Here is an 18,702-nt window from a genome sequence, read left to right on the forward strand (position 1 = left end):
AAAGAGAAAAGGCAACTCAACTGGGCTTTTTCACAACCAACAAAATAACTGCTACAGTAACTGCAAGGATTTTTAGTGAAAATGCTAGTCTGGATGAAAATGATGTTAAATATACTAAGAAATGAATGTCTACACAAAATAAAAACAATTAAATGTGCAGTCGATATTCACAATGATTGAAATGTATGTGTATGTTTTTATTCTATTTAATTTTATAATCGCAAGTCATTCATGTAGTTGTCGTTTGATTTAGGCTATCATGTATTCATTTTATTACATAATTTGTCGTTTTATGTTTATATATTGCTTTTGTTTTTCTTCTGTTGATTTAATCCGATTGTTGGTTTGTTTTCACAATTTCAAAACAGTTTTTAAAGTATAAAATGTTAAAGTTCTTGTGCTTTGGTGTAATAACACACTTGTTGAGTTTGTACTGGTCAGACGAAACATGCGCAACTAAGATTATTCAATAAACCAACTCTACTAATTTAACATCACTTCGGCTCCTGCTTCTGCTCTTCCTGGCTCTCTCTGTCGAACTCATGATAGATGATAGAAGATTAGCTATTTATAGTTATCAGAAACACTCGCTGTTCACAGGATTGACTGGTTATTGATACCAGACAAAACATCTTCTGTTAGGAATCTGTATTTTGTCTATTTTTTTTGCAAAAGTTAGAACTGCAAATAGGAAAGAGAAAAAGAATGAGTGCAGATCTGTGTGATCGACCTCGCTTTCCTTCAACATTAACATCCACTAAAACTTCTACATGAAAAACATTTTTTATTTAAAATAAAAACATGTCACAGAGTTGTATAGGTATTATATATGTTTGTCTACAAAATTAATTTAAAGTATTTAGACAGAAACCTGTTGATTTACTGGTTTTGAGGAATATGAGAATTAAATTCAGTCTGTGACTGGCCAAACTTTACAGTGTGCTGTAATTACCGCTTCTCTCCACTAGGTGTCGCGCTTGCGCAGGAGAATATCACAGGCGCTTCAGTGCGTCATAACCGAGCGACAGGCAAACAGACGCGTTACAAAACATCAAAATCACTCTGAACTTCAACCCAACCTCTGAAATAAATTAACAGATTGTCTGGTGAGTAATTATATTTTCTGGCAATTTTAATAAATAATAAAATGCATAAACACTATATTGTTGTTATGTAGAGGAATGTCAGATGATAAAATATAACAGTCATCGTTTATCGTGTTATTGATCAAATTTACTTTTGCGCAAAACAGACGAAAAGAACTGAATATAAGCTTCTGGACTGACATAATCAATCTGAAATACAGAAATAAATGGATATAAATATATTTCCAATAGGCTATCCAATGATGATCCAGATTCAATATCTATTTCATATTACATTATTATTATTACATATTATAACTTAATGGGAACATTATAAAAACGTTCTTAGAAAATATTTTGTTAACTATGATGTTTCCTCAATAGTGATTTACAGCCAAATTAATTAAATAAAACTTGCTTTATAAATTGTAAAAATGTAAGTAAATTAAAGTTTTTGCTTAAAATGATAAACGCATTGGGAACACTTTATTTGAAGGTGATGTAGTTACACGTTACTACATGTACTTACTGTAGTCATAACAGTAAATTATGCATAATTACAAGAAACTAACCCTAAACTAAACCACAACCGTAACTTAATTAATTAATAATACTCAGTACTTATTAGGGATGCAAGATATATTGGTATCGCCGATATATGTTCATTTTTAATGTTATCGTTATCGGCCTGATAAGAAAATGTGGCCGATATATTAAAGCCGATAAATAATGTATTATCTCCTTCAGATGCGCACTGTTCAACATGATGGGTTTGAGTTGCTTGAAATATGATTGGAATCACTTCAAAAAAGGAAAATACAGTGAAATGCAACATGTGTCATATCGGCTATATAAAATTATAATGAGGACATAATTATAATTGTGTGTTTGGGACGTGGCTTTTAATGGTGAGACTTTTGTTTTTGTAACCATACTCTAATAAATGATCTAAAAATTTGGATTTAGATTTATCAGCGAATATATGTCGGTTATTGGCTTTCAAATATAAAGAATTATCGGTTTTTGATATCGGCCAAAATTTTCATATTTGTGCATCCTTAGTACTCATTTGAGTAAGTACAATGTAACTACATCACCTTAACCCTTTATTTTAAGGTATTCGTGTTACAGTGTAATTATGCATTTAAGAACTGTGTAATAATTATTAACTACATGTACTTACTATAGGGTTTGGTTTAGCATGTAATTATGCATAATTATTTTAAATGAATAATGTTAATATAGATACGCTCACCTTGTGGAGTTTTATATAGATATACATGCATATTAGTAAAATTATGCATAATTTTACCTTAAAATTTTCTGTAACACTTTACTTGAAGGATTCATTTGTTAACATCAGAGCAATGCATGTGTGAATGTGAACTAATGGGACTTTATTGTAAAGTTGTGCTGATGAAACTCAGTGGGGTGTCAGTTTCCCGCTAGCGTTCCCAGAGATGTTCTCAGACGAGCTGCTGGCGCGGTTCCTGGACGCCTCGTCTCGAGGAGATGTGGAGACGGTGTCGGTCCTGATGTCTCGGTCCGCAGAGCTCCTGAACCAGCGAGGAGAGCAGGGCTGGACCGCCCTAATGCTGGCCGCCAGAAACGGACACTTCGACGTGGCCAAAGTCTTACTGTCCCACGGGTGAGAGACCAACACCTGCCCGAACTAGAGGAGAGAGCATTAATACTCAACGCAGTTTCTCAGGGGAACGCAAAAGCATTGAAATATGCATATGTCCCATTAGGGCCTCCATATTAAAGGAGTCTTCCTGATAGTTTATTCTCCCCAACGTCATCCGAGATGTTCATGTGTTTCTTTCTTCAGTGGAAAAGAAATGAAGGTTTTTGAGGAAAACACTCCAGGATGTTCCTCCATATAGTGTCTTCAATGGGGTCCAACGGGTCGAAGGTCCAGATGTGAGTTTCAGTGCAGCTTCAAAGTCTCGACACGATCCAGCCGAGGAATAAGAGTCTCATCTGGACAAACCAGCCGACATTTTAGAACTAAATACACATTTATATACTTTTAACCTACAGATGCTCGTCTTGCTCTCGCTGTGATGCGACACACATTACGTAATCAGGGTGAAAAGTCAAGCGTGACGTGGGGGAAGAACAGACCCAGTGTTTGCATGTTCGCTGTGTAAACATTAAGTCAAATGCCATTTATGAAAATAAATAAAAAGTAAAATAACGATGTCGGGCGATTTTGAAGTTGGAGGAGAAACTGAGATGGAGTTTTTCGCTCTTCCTTACATTTCTGAACCGGAACATGCTTGACCTTTCACCCTGATTACGTAATGTGTGTCGCATCACAGCGAGAGCAAGACCAGCATTAGTGGTTATAAAGTATATAAATGTGTATTTAGTTCTAAAATGTCCGCTGGTTTGTCCAGATGAGACTCTTATTCCTCGGCTGGATCGTGTCGAGACTTTGAAGCTGCACTGAAACTCACATCTGGACCTTCGACCCGTTGGACCCCATTGAAGACACTATATGGAGGAACATCCTGGAGTGTTTTCCTCAAAACCTTCATTTCTTTTCCGCTGAAGTAAGAAAGACATGAACATCTTGGATGGCGTGCGGCAGAATAAACTATCAGGAAACTTTAATCCTGAGGTGAACGACTCGTTTAATCTGACTTTACATGAAGCACAATATGCAGATTATCTTTAACTTCACTCTCGCCCTGAGATTATCGTCTCTTTCTCTCAGATGCGACACTAGCGGCACAAACCGCTCGGGTCAGACGGCAGCAGATGTGGCTCAGTTCTGGGGTCACCGACACATCGCCCGTCTGTTGGCCAGCGTTCCCGATGCCGTTCCCGATCTCCGTCGGCTTCTTCCCGCCCCCGCCGGGGAAGAGCCGGACACGTTCTTCAACCGGGAGTTTCTGGACAGAATGAGCGTCAAGCGGAGCGACTCGGAGTGGCTCGACTCCAAACGAGCTTCTCCAGACTCGGTGTTCCTGCTCTTCCACAAGCTGAATCCTCTGGTGTCGTCGGGAGCGGGAGAAACCCGGCTCTGGAAACTCAGAGCGCCGCGAGTCCAGGAGCTGCTGAAGAACGGAGACACGGTGGTGGTTTTCCTCGGAGTGGAGAGACAGGAGAAGGAGGAGAAGGAGGATAATCTGCTGGCGTGGTTCGCTCTCGATACTGAGGACGATCCTACAGAATTCCTGAAAGCTGAAGATCCCAGTTGTTTTTTCCTTCCGGGAGCGATGCCGGGACTTTTGAGGCTGAGTGACGATGATGCAGGTGGGATTCCTGAACTCACAGTCAAACCAATACTTATTCAGACACCAGATTTTGATGTTGTTTCACTAGTGTGATCAGGACACTATAGTTCATTTCTGTAAGTGAGGAGAGCAAAATAAAGTAAACTGTGACATATTACACCCAAATAATATATATAAAACAATAATAATTAACTACACAATTAGATAATACCAGTTTAGCTCAACCAATCACCAAGCAATGCTTCATTGTGTTCAGTCTGTGTGTAAAAGAGCATTAGCAATTAAAGAAAACACACTTCAGCAAAACATGATCAGCTCAAAGTGTGGATAATGTCACTGGTAGTCACTGGATGAAGAATATTTGGGTATAATATGTCACAGTTTACTTTATTTTGCTCTCCTCACTTACAGAAATGAACTATAGTGTCCTGATCACACTAGTGAAAATGATATCTGGTGTCCGAATAAGTTTTGGTTTGGCTGTAAATATAGTTTATGATGTAAGATGTGCTTTATTTATTACATGAATCATGCTTTCACACACAGGCGTCGTGGCTCAGGCCAGATCCGTTCTCGCGTGGCACAGCCGGTACCGGTTCTGCCCGACGTGTGGCAGCGCCACTAAAGTAGAGGAGGCCGGCTACAAGAGGACCTGTTTGAGAGCAGGCTGCAGAAGTCTCCAGGGCGTCCACAACACCTGTTATCCCAGAGTTGGCAAGTAAACTCCCAATTACGGCTCAGCCGGAGCTCGGGGAATATGATCTTTCACACGTCTGGCTTGTCCATCTGCACTTCCAGATCCGGTGGTGATCATGTTAGTCCTTCATCCCGATGGGAATCAGTGTCTGCTGGGACGCAAGAAGACCTTTCCTCCAGGACTGTTCTCGTGCCTCGCCGGGTTCGTGGAGCCAGGTATCTGAAACCCAAATCTTAAGCTTCCATACTTCTCTTATGCCATTTAAAGCTGCAGTGTGTAATATTGAGGAGGATCTGTTGACAGAAATGCACTATCAGACACATAACTGTGTTGTCAGTGGTGTATAAAGAGCTTACATAATGAAGCGTTGTGTGTTTATTAGCTTAGAATGAGGCGTTTCTCTCTACACACACCGCGGGTCCGCTTACATCCACATGTTTCTACGGTGGCCCTGAACGGACAAACACGTTTCGTCACTATGTTGTTCTTCGTGTAAAGAAGCGAGCTAAAGTCAGCGAATAAACACTGACACAATGATGAACAAGTCACAATAACATTCGCAATAACATCGTTTTACTGAATAATTAAGTAAACCTAATTCCTTAATTTATCTTTGTAAAGAAACCTCATTGTTTAACTGGCTAATCTCTGCGGTCTCAGACGACGACATCACTTCCTGTCGGCCACCGTAACTTCTGTTGGGTGCAGTTCACAACCTCACCACTAGATGCCGCTAAAAATTACACACTGCACCTTTAAGATATTTATTACCAATTAGACTTGTATTGTAAGAATTGTAAGATATAAATTCACAAGTGTGAGATAAAAAGTCCGAATTGCGAGGTTAAAAATGCTATACAATAAAAACTGTGAATCGAACTGAAATGCAATTACAAGTTTGAAATGGTAACATTATCGCGCAATTCTGACTTTTTCTAGAGAATTTTCTGAAGAAAAGTCTAAAATGAGTGTGAATTCATAGATTCTTACAGATCAAAGTGCATCTGTCCATCATAAAAGTGCTGATAAAAGTGTATCTGAAAGAATGTTCTGCGTGTGATTGGCTGCTGACGATCATGTGTGCGGCTCAGGTGAGGCGCTGGAGTCTGCGGTGAGGCGGGAGGTTCTGGAGGAGAGTGGTGTTCAGGTGGGACCCGTGCAGTACCTGTCGAGTCAGGCCTGGCCGATGCCCTCCTGCCTGATGATTGGCTGCCACTGCGTCGCTCTGACCACTGACGTCACGGCGGACGGGAACGAGATCGAAGAGGCGCGCTGGTTCACACGCCAACAGGTGCGTCGCTCACACACACACACACACACACACTGGAACTCAATGATCTAATCATCTAAAAAGATTATCAAGTCTTTATATGTTCTTTTATCAGTTGTCAGGGTTTGTTTTGTTTGTTCTATGAATGGCTCAGCTAAACAGACCAGTAACAGACTATTAACTAGCATCAGGGCCGTTTCTAGCCTTTTTGGCACCCTAGGCAAGATTCCTATTGAGCACCCCCCCCCCCCCCCATTTATATATATTTATAAATATATAAATATATTTATATATTATATATAAAAATTATATATTGTAATTTGGCATTAACAGTTTTACTCACTTAAAAAGGACTTTGTTGTTGCACTATGCTGGAGTAGGTAATAAATTAATTAATAAATGATCGTTCTCTCCCATAGGATTTTGTGAAACTATGTTGTGTGGACCCCTGTCCCTCTAGGGGGTTTCGGGGGCATGCTCCCCCGCTAGAAAATTTTGTACATTTTAAGGTTAAATTAATGCATCAATCTGGTGCACTTTGAGAGCTAAAAATTAAGAGCTTCAACCCATGAACTGTGCACATTGAACAAAGAAAAAACATTGACTTGTACCTGGACACTAAAGGGCTCAAACATCTTAGTTATGATATAGAGTCTCAATCTACATTACATTATCACTGGTGTTTATGATTTTTAAGTATTCTTATGACGTAAAATCCATATAGCCAATAATATGTACTGTATAAATTATATACAGTAAGTATATTTTACATTATAGCCTACTATAGTATAGGAAAATTACAATACTTTTGTCCTAATTTTTTCACTTGCAAGTTGCAAGAAATAAACCCTTGAGCTTTTATTTTGGAGAAAAACACCTGATCGCATGAGCAAAGTGCGCACTTTTCTTTAAATCACGCAGCACAAACAGAATGCCTATATAGGCTACTTAATTAAAGTCTTGTGCTGTTTTATAAAGGCACAAAGCCATATCACGATTTCGATTTTAGTTCGTTGACAAAATGTAACGCTAGAGACCTTTATGCTAGGCTATAACTTTTACATCTCATGTCTTGGGAAAGGGGAGAAGAGCGAGTTAGGCAAAAGGCGGATTCGAACTCGGGTCGAACGCATCAAAAGCTACTTTCAAGCACCTCACGCCTTACGACCTATGCCACTGTAGATATTAAGAAGTGGGCGTCTTTTTGCCAAAAAGACAGGCACTTAGTGAAAAAATATACGCTTCATTATCGGAAATGTAAAAAAAAAGGATTTTCTTCCACTCGCCAGGGTGAGAAAAAAAATCTCTTGGTGGGGTGGGGGCTCTCACTGGCGCCCCCCAGCTGTTTGCGCCCTAGGCGACCGCCTAGTTTGCCTATGCCTAGAAACGGCCCTGACTAGCATTATTCATCTTAATATACTAATGTCTAATTAAAATGTCTACAACTGTATAAAACTGATCAGAGACGAGGTAAAGCCCACAGACACATGTTCATTGGTTCTCAGTGACAGATCATCGTCCCCAGCGCTGAGCCATTGAACTTTCCATTTGTTTTGAAACGTTTCAAAACGGTTATGACGTAATGAAGCCTCGTTTGCTGACATCACGTGACGCTCGGAGCGTGTATCGAACAGCCAGAGTCACGTGATTCCAGTGATTTGGAACAAAAGATTCGTCACTGTTTGGAAGCTTCATGAAGCAGTGTTTTGAAATTGCCATCACTAAATAACAGAGCCATCCCAACGCTTTCCTCTGTTCAGGTGATCGACGCTCTGGTGAAAGACAAGCGTGCGGTTTTCAACATGCCCCCCCGACAGGCCATCGCACACCTCCTGCTCAAACACTGGACCGGCTTCAACGCAAACCTCTGAACCTCCTCATGCTCCACACGGATCTACTAATCACAATGATTTACCCAGCTTCTTCTGAACTGAATCAAGCGGCTGAACTTTAGAGATTATAGAAGTGAAATTAAAGTAAAATCATGACACGACAGCAGAAAGTGTTCGATATCCTTACATTGTAATCATTAAAAGCACCAGATTCTGACCAACATGTTCATCTCTGACTGAAACACACTCTGCATCGTGAAGAGTAACACAAATAAACTCAGACTTTAAACGATTTACCATGAGAAGTCAAACTTTGAAATTCATACAATTCTGTGTATTTTAACACACACGCTGTTGCAAACAGGAAACACCATGACTGATATTGCACAATACTGTAACTGTAAAATACATACATTTCATCATGCGTCTACACTTCAGCTTTTTCATTATTTAAATCATGTTTCTGAAATGGTTTGTAAGAATTGATAAATTAGGGAATTCCAGACAGTCTGTTTCGGGGATGACCAGACCCTGAGAGGACAAAAGGACCTCTGGAGATTACCATTTGAACTGGCCCTCATGCACCATTGAGACGAGTCTCACCTCTGAGTCATCCGAATCTACATCTCGTTCCCTCTCCCTCACCCCCTCTCTCTCATGCTCAGATGATTCACCTGAATTACCAAGAAAATGTATAGTTTAATGTGAATGATTAACACAGAGTATTTATCATGTTTGGTATCATTTAAAATGTCACAGTGTGAGTGGTACAGATATCTCATATCCAGATAGATAAAATAAAAGGTAATAAGATTTTTAAAGGTCCCGCATTATGCCCCTTTTCACAAGATGTAAAATAAGTCTCTGATGTCCCCAGAGTGTGTATGTGAAGTTTCAGCTCATAATACCCAACAGATCATTTTTTACAGCATGTTTAAATTGTCATTTTTGGGGGCTCAGAAAAACGCGCTGTTTCAGTGTGTGCCCTTTAAATGCAAATGAGCTGCTGCTGGACGGCACAGGGGGCGGAGCCTCACGAGCTCGCGCTCAGTCTGTCAGGAAAAATTCATCTCACGGAATGATGATAATATCAGAAACTCTCAGTAACGGCGTTCATTTCGAGTCGGACAATAATGCCTACAGAGTCAGAGTGCTGTATAGAGATGGAACAGGTTTAGTTTAGTAGTTTAATTACGGTTATTATAACGTATTTGTCATCTGCTTGTATGTATCCATTATTTATTAATAGCCTACAAGTCTGCTGTCTGAATGATGATCAAACATATACTGATGAGTTTAATAAAGTTTATTGTACATCACACAAAAGATAAAGCGTCAGTTTTACTCCAGTAAGTTATAAGAAGTGCGCAAGTACATAAACGAATTTCGGTAGAGTTGAGGGAGCATTCCTGTGGGCGGAGCTTAGTCAAAAACTGTTCTCCTGACGTCATTAAAGAAGGAAGTAGAGGGGTGTAGTCCAAACGGGCCGTTCGATGTAGGCGACTAATGTGAAATAAAATATCTCGCTTGGCATTGAACTTTGAGCTTTATAATTTTATAGATATTATTTATACTCTAACAACAACATTACACACTAACTAAAGTTTGAAACATGGGATCACGAAGAACGGGACCTTTAAGAGTTTATGGATAACTGACTTACAAAGGAAGGTGGTCTCTCAAGCAAATGGTCACCCACCCCCATGAAGGTGCGACCACTGCATGCAAATTTCTTTTGTTAGTACATGTTTCCCTGTGAAAGGTTTGTGTATATAAGGAGATGCAGCAGAGAGATCGGGCCTTTTCTGCTCTTCAGGTCGGCCCGTGAGGCTGAGAGAGAGATCTCTCTTAAAGTTGGGTTTGCATCTTCTCTCTATTCCAGAGCATTTGATGTTTTGTATCGATTATCTCTGAACTGATTATGAAATTGGCATGATACATTTACCTGACATAATAAATTGTTACATTTGATTATTCTAACTGACTTTGACATTATTTTCATTGAAGAGTTAAACGGAATAGTCAAACATTAGCTCACTTTTAGTGAGGCACAGATATTATTAAAACCTTTCATTTATGGAGTCAGATGAAATAAACAAGTAAATATATGATTAATATATTACAAATTTAACCAACCAATACTTTGCATGAGTGAGGACAGAACACGTGAGACCTTCCCCGTGTATTGGCGAACCGGCTGATTGGACCAATACAGCGGGCCTTACAGGTTCAACGAACCATGATTTAAATAATGAAAAAGCTGAAGTCTAGATGGAGACGCATGATGAAATGTATGTATTTTTCTATACATACTGTTTGTATACAACAATTTTCAAAGATTTCTACACGATAAAAGATTTTTAGAGCTTGGCATGACTAGAAAAATGTGCATTCATTATAAAAATATAAAAATGTTATTAATTTCCAGCTCAAGAAATCACACTTATAGAATAAAGCTTCCTTGATTAAAGACTATTGGAAATCATGGCTCTTCAAAAAGTCAGAAAATAAATTAAAATAAGGCAAGGCGAGTTTATTTATAAAGCACATTTCATACACTATGGCAATTCAAAGGGCTTTACATAGAAAGGAATAAAAATAATCACAAAATAAATGCGAGGAAAATTAAAACAGTTATTCAAAATGCTTTATATAGAAAGGAATTGAAATATCACACTTTGGCAATTCAGTGCGATAGGGCTGAGTAGAGCTGTGTGTCGTCTGCATAGCTGTGGTAAGAGATCTGGTTCTGTCTCATTATTTGGCTCATTGGGAGCATGTACAGGTTGAACAGGAGTGGCGCAAGAGTTGAGCCTTGAGGGACTCCGCATGTCATGGATGTCCACTCAGACTTATGATCTCCTATACTCACATAATAACCTCTCCCTTCTACTCACTTAAACATGTTGGGTTAAAAATAACCCAACGAATAACCCAACTATGGGGTGGTATAGCACTTTCCCAACTATTTAACCCAACAGTCGGGTTATTTCTAGAAATTACCCAACGATTTTAAAAATTACCCAATATTTTTGGAAAATAACCCAACATATTGACCCAATGTGTGTAACCCAACGAGTGGGTTAAACAAATAACCCACCTTTTTTTTTTACTGTGTAAGTATGACCTGAACCATTTTAGGACTATCCCAGAAAGCCCGACCCAGTTTTCCAGCCTGTCCAGAAGTGTGTTTTGATCGACAGTGTCAAATGCAGCACTGAGGTCGAGGAAGATTTGAGATCGGTCTATAGTTGCATGACATGTTGCTCTAACAAGTGCTTTCGATCTTCTTTCGGATCTGAATGGTGTTCGGAAATCACTTGAGTTTTGCCGCAGACTCGTTCCAGCGTCTAGAACGCAACTCAATGCTTTTTCAAGCGTCTCCATACTTGAAAAAACGTGGAAAACTACTTTAAAACAGGAAATGAAGGAATATTTACGTACATATATTGACAGCGGGTCTATTCGCACGGGATCAGTATTACCCGAGGTCAATTTTTCCAGACCTTTTTACTGAAGGTAAAAGTCGCCGTAATCTTTACTGACATTGTCCACAATGATCACTGGGATAAACATTCGGACGGGACTAAAATCTCAGAGAAGCTCTGGTAACTATTACTTTACCCTGTCCATGTTAAACTAGTCCCGTTCGAATCGGGCTTTAGACTCTACAGTAGCAAAAAGAGTGCGTATGTTGTTTAAGTTTCTGTTTATATTTGAGAATAAAGTCTGTCTAGCTTTGCCCAGTTCCATATTGAAAGCATGAAGGCTGTCTTTGTAGATGTTATAATGGACTACAAGTTTAGTCTTCCGCCACATGCACTCTGCTTTTCTGCATTGTCTTTTCATAGTTTGCACTGCTGTTGAGTTTCTCCAAGGTGCCTTTTGTCTGCCACTCTTCTTCCTGACTTTAACAGGAGCAATATCATCAATTATACCTTTAACTTTTGAGTTAAAAGAATCAAGGAGAAAATCAACAGAGTCTGCAGATATGCTTGGTGTTAAGGATATAGCCGTCATAAATAGTACACTAGTGTTCTCATTTAAGCATCTCTTCTTGACAGACACAGATCTAGCTTCAGTGGCAGGAGAGATCAATATATCAAAGAAAATACAGTAATGATCAGACAGTGCTACATCCTTAATAACAATCAATGAAATGTTTAGACCCTTACTGATAAGTAAATCTAGAGTGTGTCCACGATTGTGTGTGGGTCCATGTACATGCTGAGTCAGATCAAAAGTTTTGATTTCTTTATTGGTTTCTGCATTATCTATGTCAATATTAAAATCTCCAGCAATGGCAATATTTTGGAGGCCTGTAAATAATAAGTAAAATGCATGGAGCACCTTTTAACACAATACCCAGATATTCGAAAGATGGGTAATTCCCAAATGATATTTGCTTACGTTGATAGACATCTTTAAATATCGCAGCTACACCCCCACCTCTGCAGACACTCATACAAGTAAACTATACAAGTAAAGCTGTTTCATCGAGGACTGTTGTGTCTTCAAGCCAAGTTCATTTAGAAGCATAAAATCCAGGTTGTTTGTGGTTATTAATTCGTTGACTAGAAGTGATTTATTTTTAGGTGATCGGATGTTTAAAAGTGCTAACTTGACAGTATTAATTGGCATGTAATTGGCATGTAAAAGACAGCAGATTAGATGGGTTTGCTGAACGGCTATTATAGGCCTTAGACTTTCTAGCATGTAATATAACAGAAATAAAGAAGATCCAGGAACACTGGGTTTGTTCTGTAAACATTTGAGAAAGTTACTGTTGAAGAGTGGGATATAGTTCCAGCATACACAAGTTCCTCCAATTTCTCGGAAAAGCTCATATTTAAGGTCTTAAATATGGCCTTATATTTGATAAAACTGAATTCAAGGCTTTTTTGTGAGATGTAAACCTGCAATTACGAGTTTAAAAAGGTGATTGCTACTTTTTATCTCACAATTCAAACCTTTTTCCAAAGAATTTTCTCAGAGTTGTGAGATTTAAACTCGCAATTGTGAAAAAAGGTCTGAATTGTAAGATATAAATTCGCAAGAGCGAGATAAAAGTCAGAATTGTGAGATAAAGAGTATGAAAAACGCTATACAATTAAGTGTGAATTAAATTGAAATGTGAATTTATTTTGTGGCGAAAAAAAAAATGTAACAAAAATTGTGAGATGTAAGCGTGCAATTACGAGTTTAAAAGGGAACATTGGAAAATTATAGCAACATAAAATAAGATTTGTATAATCTTGCTTTAAACTGTTGTAAGGCCCTCAGGTTGAGATCCGCAGCTTCTGTTAACACACAATGTGGATTCGACTTCGTCAAATATTGTATATTACAAATGCAAATGTGAAACAAGTGATGTGAGATTCTCCTGAAACCGCCGTTGAGTCGATTCAGACGAGATTAAAAGCATCGCTAGTTTATCACAGTCGGAAAATGTAGATTTCCGTCTGAGGTTTTCTCAGAAATGTGAAATACAATTTGTCCATTTTGAACATAATCAGTTCGATCAGCTAATAAGGGTAAGTCGACGTACTCCGGTGGACTGGCGGGAGTGTGAGCGTCCGAGTTGTGTTTCCACAGAGTCGTACAGATCTGTGATGGGATCTTGTCCTCGTGTTCTGATATCAAAGACACGCGGTGCTCCACTTGGATGAGGTTCTTCTCCGTCATTTGGTCGAACGGGAACACACTCTCCAGCTTCAGCACACAGATCTTTCCACTGCCCTGTTAACATCACACACACATCATCTACAGAATCTGCCTTTTCTTACTGTATTTTACTTTGGTAAGACAGTAAAAGTGCCCCCCTATTATGCTTTTTGTGATATTCCCTTTCATGCAGTGAGTAACTGAGCGGTTTGTGAATGTAAAAGCTCTGCCACGTTAATATTAAGATTAGATAAATGGAGTTTTAGTCTCCTAAAGAAGTGATTCTGAACTGAAACGAGACTGGAAGAGTTTGGTTCGTGTTGTTCATGTGGAGAAGACGCTGTTTTCTGAGATTGATACGATAAAACCCACGCCATCGTTACTGTTCGTATCACTGTGATCAAGAGCTGAGATTCAGATATGATAATGAGCGTTTGCTTTCTGACCAATCAGAGCAGAGCAGCTCTCAGAGAGGCGGAGCTTAGAGAGACTGAATCTTCGATGGAAGCGTTTCAGACACTGAGAGGAAAGAGCTGATGTGCAGTGGAGATTATGAGGAAACTAGTGTTTTTTGACCTTGAATGCATGTATGAACCTGTTAAATAGCATAATAGGGAAACTTTAATTAAAACTAATGATTGTCGAACCAAAGGAAAATATTGAGAGTGACCTGCAGATGTGGGTTGAGAAGCCAGCGTCCGATCAGACTGAACCTCGGATTGGCGATGACAGGGAGGAAGTATTTCCTGCATCTGTGTGTAAATGATTATAGAGATATTACTGGAGCCACAACAAACACTGAAAGACTGATTTCCACATCGGATCGGTGCTTACACGGTCACTGATGACACGGAGAATATCCCAAAGACGAGAAGCAGGAGAGCCACTGGAAGGGCAAATCTCATCAACTCATTATAATCTGACAAAATAAAGAAAGATGCATGCATGAATGACTTACAAATGATGTTTGATGTAACATGACTATCTGTTGAGTCTTCTGAACTGTTTCTAAAAGCAATAAGACACTTGAGGTTGTGTCGCACTGTTTTCCAGTGCAATTTGATTCTCATGCATGAAATAATAAACACAGCGTACATTTCTTTGAATAAAAGCGAATGCATAATAAGTGCATTAATATACCTCAGAGGATATTTAAGAAACTGACATAATAAAATACATTATTTTCTTTTTAACTCTGGGTTTGTGCATTGCCTTCAACCATTACAATCAAACTCTTCATTGAAATTTTGTACAAGCGTTACACGACACATCAGAGTGTCGAAGCTTTGCAGGCATGTTCATGACCCTAAATGAGAAACAGTCCCACAATTTCAAGAAAAACATCCGAGGTTAACCAGTGTTTCTGCATTCAGGTCAGATTTACAACAGTCAAACACCATCAAACGTCACAACACTCAGAGTCGATCATGGTCTGTAGAACATCTCTGACCTATCAGTGGTGTGCTGACGTCCAGACTGGCCTTTGAGAAGTTCCCGGTCTCAGTTTCTCCATGAATGCAGACGGAGTATCTGGTGTTTGGATGGAGCTGGAGGAACGAGTGCTGATGTTGATCTGGGAAGACTGGGAGAGCTGAGAGAACAAAACAGTGAGAGATTAAACCCTCATCCTTCCCTCGGCTCATTTTGACCCAGAAATGTTTTTTATTTTTTGTTATTGAGTTCATCAGAGGGGTTCAAGACCCCAGGACTTCTGTTTTGTTGGATAGTTTTGTGGGTGAAATTTTAAAAAGTAACAAATCCGTCTCTCACGGGTCATTTTGACCCCATTAGGAATGAATGGAATGCTTCAGTACACATAGAAAAACCTAAAAAAGCACAAAATTCAAACTAAAAATGCTAAACGTTACCAAAAAATGATTTTATAATGTCTACATGTGTCTCTGAATGCATACTGAAGAGAAACTGACTTTAGGACCCAAAGGGAACAGCTCATTTACGCCATATAGAGTCATGAAATATCATATATTATTATTATTTTCACACAAGAGGTCGGCAAAGACACACAATGCAAGATATTTTGAGCTGAATTAAAAGGGTTATGCATGAAATTTAGTTATTTTGAATTTAAGTTGAAAGAATGTGAGGTATGTGCTTAAATGACTATTTATGTTTTATTTATTGATCAAATCTAGAAATTTAAAGGTAAAAAAAAATGCATTTAAAAATAGAAAAAATATTATCAAAATGAAATAAAAAAAAAAGTTGAATTTTAGGGCTTCGGGTCATTTTGACCCACGATAACAGAATGAGATTCTCTCCAGACTGACTTACACTCAGTTTGATATGAATATTGTCTAAAGCGCTGTATAAATGAGGGGACTTGACTCCAGACTGACTTACACTCAGTTCCATGTTCTCCTCTCAGCACGAGCTTGTACTGAAGCACTCTTACTCTCGACTTCGCCTCCTTCCACGTCCACTGCACCGCCAGAGACGAGCGCGACACGTTCACCAGACGAAACCCCCCCACATCCAACAGAGCTGAGCAGAGTAAGAGGATATAACTCAACATCCGTCAATAGCTTGTGAAGCTTTTATACGTGCGTCGTCCTTTACCTCCGTGTTCTAGATCGGCAGAGATGGAGGTCTGAGGCCCACAGAGAGAGCCGTAGACGGGAAACACGCTGATGTTGTAGATCTCGTCCTGTTTGAGGCCTTCCACAACATGAGATTAGATTTAGATGCAAATTTATGTTATAAATAAGCTTTTCATATGTTTATGAGAATATCAAGAAATCATATCCAGGTCACATTAACACAACACTGTTATTCCTCAGTATTTTTCACTTGTTCTCCAGCACAAATATCCCAACATTCTTAATTCGAGATGCATTTACTGGAGAAGAGAAATGACTGGAGATATTAAGTCTGAAAAATAATTTTTTTGCTTAAAACAAGAACAAATATCAGGCAATGGAGTCAGAAAAATAAACTTTAATAAACGCTATAAATAAACTATTTTTCTGACCGCATTGGCAGATATTTGTTCTTGTTTTAAGCATTAATTTTGATACATTTTTCATGAAATTAGACTTAATATCTTCAGTCATTTTGCTTCTTCTCTAGTAAATGTGTCTTGATTTAAGAATGTTTGGATATTTGTGCTGGAAAACAGAAACACTGAGGAATAATGCATTTTTTGCAGTGAAATGATTTTTAGAAGATTCTCCTTAGATTTTCATTACTGTAAGATTAATTGCGTGTTGAATTTTCCTCATTTCGAAGTCACTTTACATAAAAGTGTCCGCTAAAGAAGTAATGTACATCAATAATGTCATTTTTACTTGATTGCAGTGAACAAAATACGGTAATACATTAATTTATTCTTTAAATCAAAATAGAACAACTTCAATAATGAAAAGATATTTTCACCTTTCAGTAATGAGAATTTTGTTTTTTTTTGACACGACTTTATAAGCCAAATAATGTTACAATGTTAAAAATCTTGGTAACACTTTATATTCTATTTAACAAAAGTTAATGCATGAACTGACAATGTGCAATATAGTCTTACAGTATTTATTAAAGTTAGTCAATAAAAATCTGATTGTTTAATGAATGAAATCATCAAAATGTTTGATCTTAATAATGTATTAGTAAATGTTGAGAGTAACATTAACATTAACATTAATAAATGCTGTTCATGTTAATTCATGTTAACTAATGCAGCCAACTAATGTTAACAAATAAAACCATATTGTAAATATCAATGCTCTAAAATAACACATAATGCATTAGATATCAATGCTTGTTTATTTTGCTTGTTGGATTAAATGTGTGTAATATTGTTATATGTCTTCGTTTCACATGTTTTATAATCCCAGACCTGTGAGATGGGCTTTGAACGTGGATCCGTCGACTCGCTGCCAGTGTGTGTGTCTGGGGTCCGTGACGGCGCTCCATCCGATGGCGAACTCGCTGACGTTTACACGAGTGACGTCACGATCCCATCGGATCCGCAGCGAGGAGCCGTCAGAATAAACCCAGAGAGCCTTCACCGAACGCACATCTGAGGGAACACGATCCAGATCCTTACACAACTCACAAAACACTGCATCATACAGACTAATACACACACATTCACACATCTGTGTATCATCTTATTTATGTAGGCCCAATTCTTATTTGTTTTTAAAGGGATAGTTCAAATTAGCCCATGATTTACTCATCCTCATGTCATCCCAGGTGTATATGACATTCTTCTTTCAAGTCAAGTCAAGTATATTTGTATAGCGCTTTTCACAATACAGATTGTAACAAAGCAGCTTCACAGTATTAAATTAAAATAATACATTAAATTTTAATATTAAATTAAAATTTCAGACGAATTCTAAATGTCCTGGCTCTTAAAAATAATAAAAGTGCATCTGTCCATCAGAAAAGTGCATCTGTTCATAATAAAAGTGCATCTATCCATCATAAAAGTGCATCTATCCATCATAAAAGTGCATCTATCCATCATAAAAGTGCATCTGTCCATCATAAAAGTGCATCTATCATCATTAAAGTGCATCTGTCCATCATAAAAGTGCATCTGTCCATCATAAAGTGCATCTATCCATCATAAAGTGCATCTATCCATCATAAAAGTGCATCTATCCATCATAAAAGTGCATCTATCCATCATAAAAGTGCATCTGTCCATCATAAAAGTGCATCTATCATCATTAAAGTGCATCTGTCCATCATAAAAGTGCATCTGTCCATCATAAAGTGCATCTATCCATCATAAAGTGCATCTATCCATCATAAAGTGCATCTATCCATCATAAAAGTGCATCTGTCCATCATTAAAGTGCATCTATCCATCATAAAGTGCATCTGTCCATCATTAAAGTGCATCTATCCATCATAAAGTGCATCTATCCATCATAAAGTGCATCTGTCC

At 38.4% G+C, this 18,702-nt stretch overlaps 2 protein-coding genes across 4 annotated transcripts; one reads left to right on the top strand and one right to left on the bottom strand.

The window, feature by feature from the left end:
• The first annotated feature begins 991 nt into the window (after positions 1 to 991).
• Positions 992 to 10,107, top strand: nudt12 (nudix (nucleoside diphosphate linked moiety X)-type motif 12). 3 transcript variants are annotated; one of them, XM_081348460.1, is made up of 7 exons: positions 992 to 1,106; positions 2,513 to 2,733; positions 3,808 to 4,349; positions 4,877 to 5,044; positions 5,129 to 5,242; positions 6,119 to 6,318; positions 8,058 to 10,107. In XM_081348460.1, exons 2-7 carry the CDS (start codon positions 2,546 to 2,548, stop codon positions 8,166 to 8,168), a joined length of 1,323 nt encoding a protein of 440 aa, XP_081204586.1. In that variant the 5' UTR covers positions 992 to 1,106; positions 2,513 to 2,545; the 3' UTR covers positions 8,169 to 10,107. The 3 variants fall into 3 exon arrangements, with proteins under 3 accessions (XP_081204586.1, XP_081204587.1, XP_081204585.1); XM_081348461.1 differs by having other exon boundaries at positions 1,006 to 1,106; positions 2,494 to 2,733; XM_081348459.1 differs by having other exon boundaries at positions 1,009 to 1,106; positions 2,524 to 2,733.
• Positions 10,108 to 13,245: 3,138 nt separating this feature from the next.
• LOC308680424 (uncharacterized protein) lies at positions 13,246 to 16,326 on the bottom strand (the record flags this gene model as incomplete). Its single annotated transcript, XM_081348550.1, has 5 exons — positions 13,246 to 13,868; positions 14,464 to 14,545; positions 14,628 to 14,712; positions 15,244 to 15,384; positions 16,155 to 16,326. The coding sequence occupies 5 exons, from the start codon at positions 16,324 to 16,326 to the stop codon at positions 13,557 to 13,559; spliced, it is 792 nt and encodes a 263-aa protein (XP_081204676.1). The 3' UTR covers positions 13,246 to 13,556.
• Between the last annotated feature and the right edge of the window lie 2,376 nt (positions 16,327 to 18,702).

Source organism: Scardinius erythrophthalmus (assembly GCF_964197995.2).
Source record: "Scardinius erythrophthalmus genome assembly, chromosome: 20".
NCBI classification, from domain to species: domain Eukaryota; kingdom Metazoa; phylum Chordata; class Actinopteri; order Cypriniformes; family Leuciscidae; genus Scardinius; species Scardinius erythrophthalmus.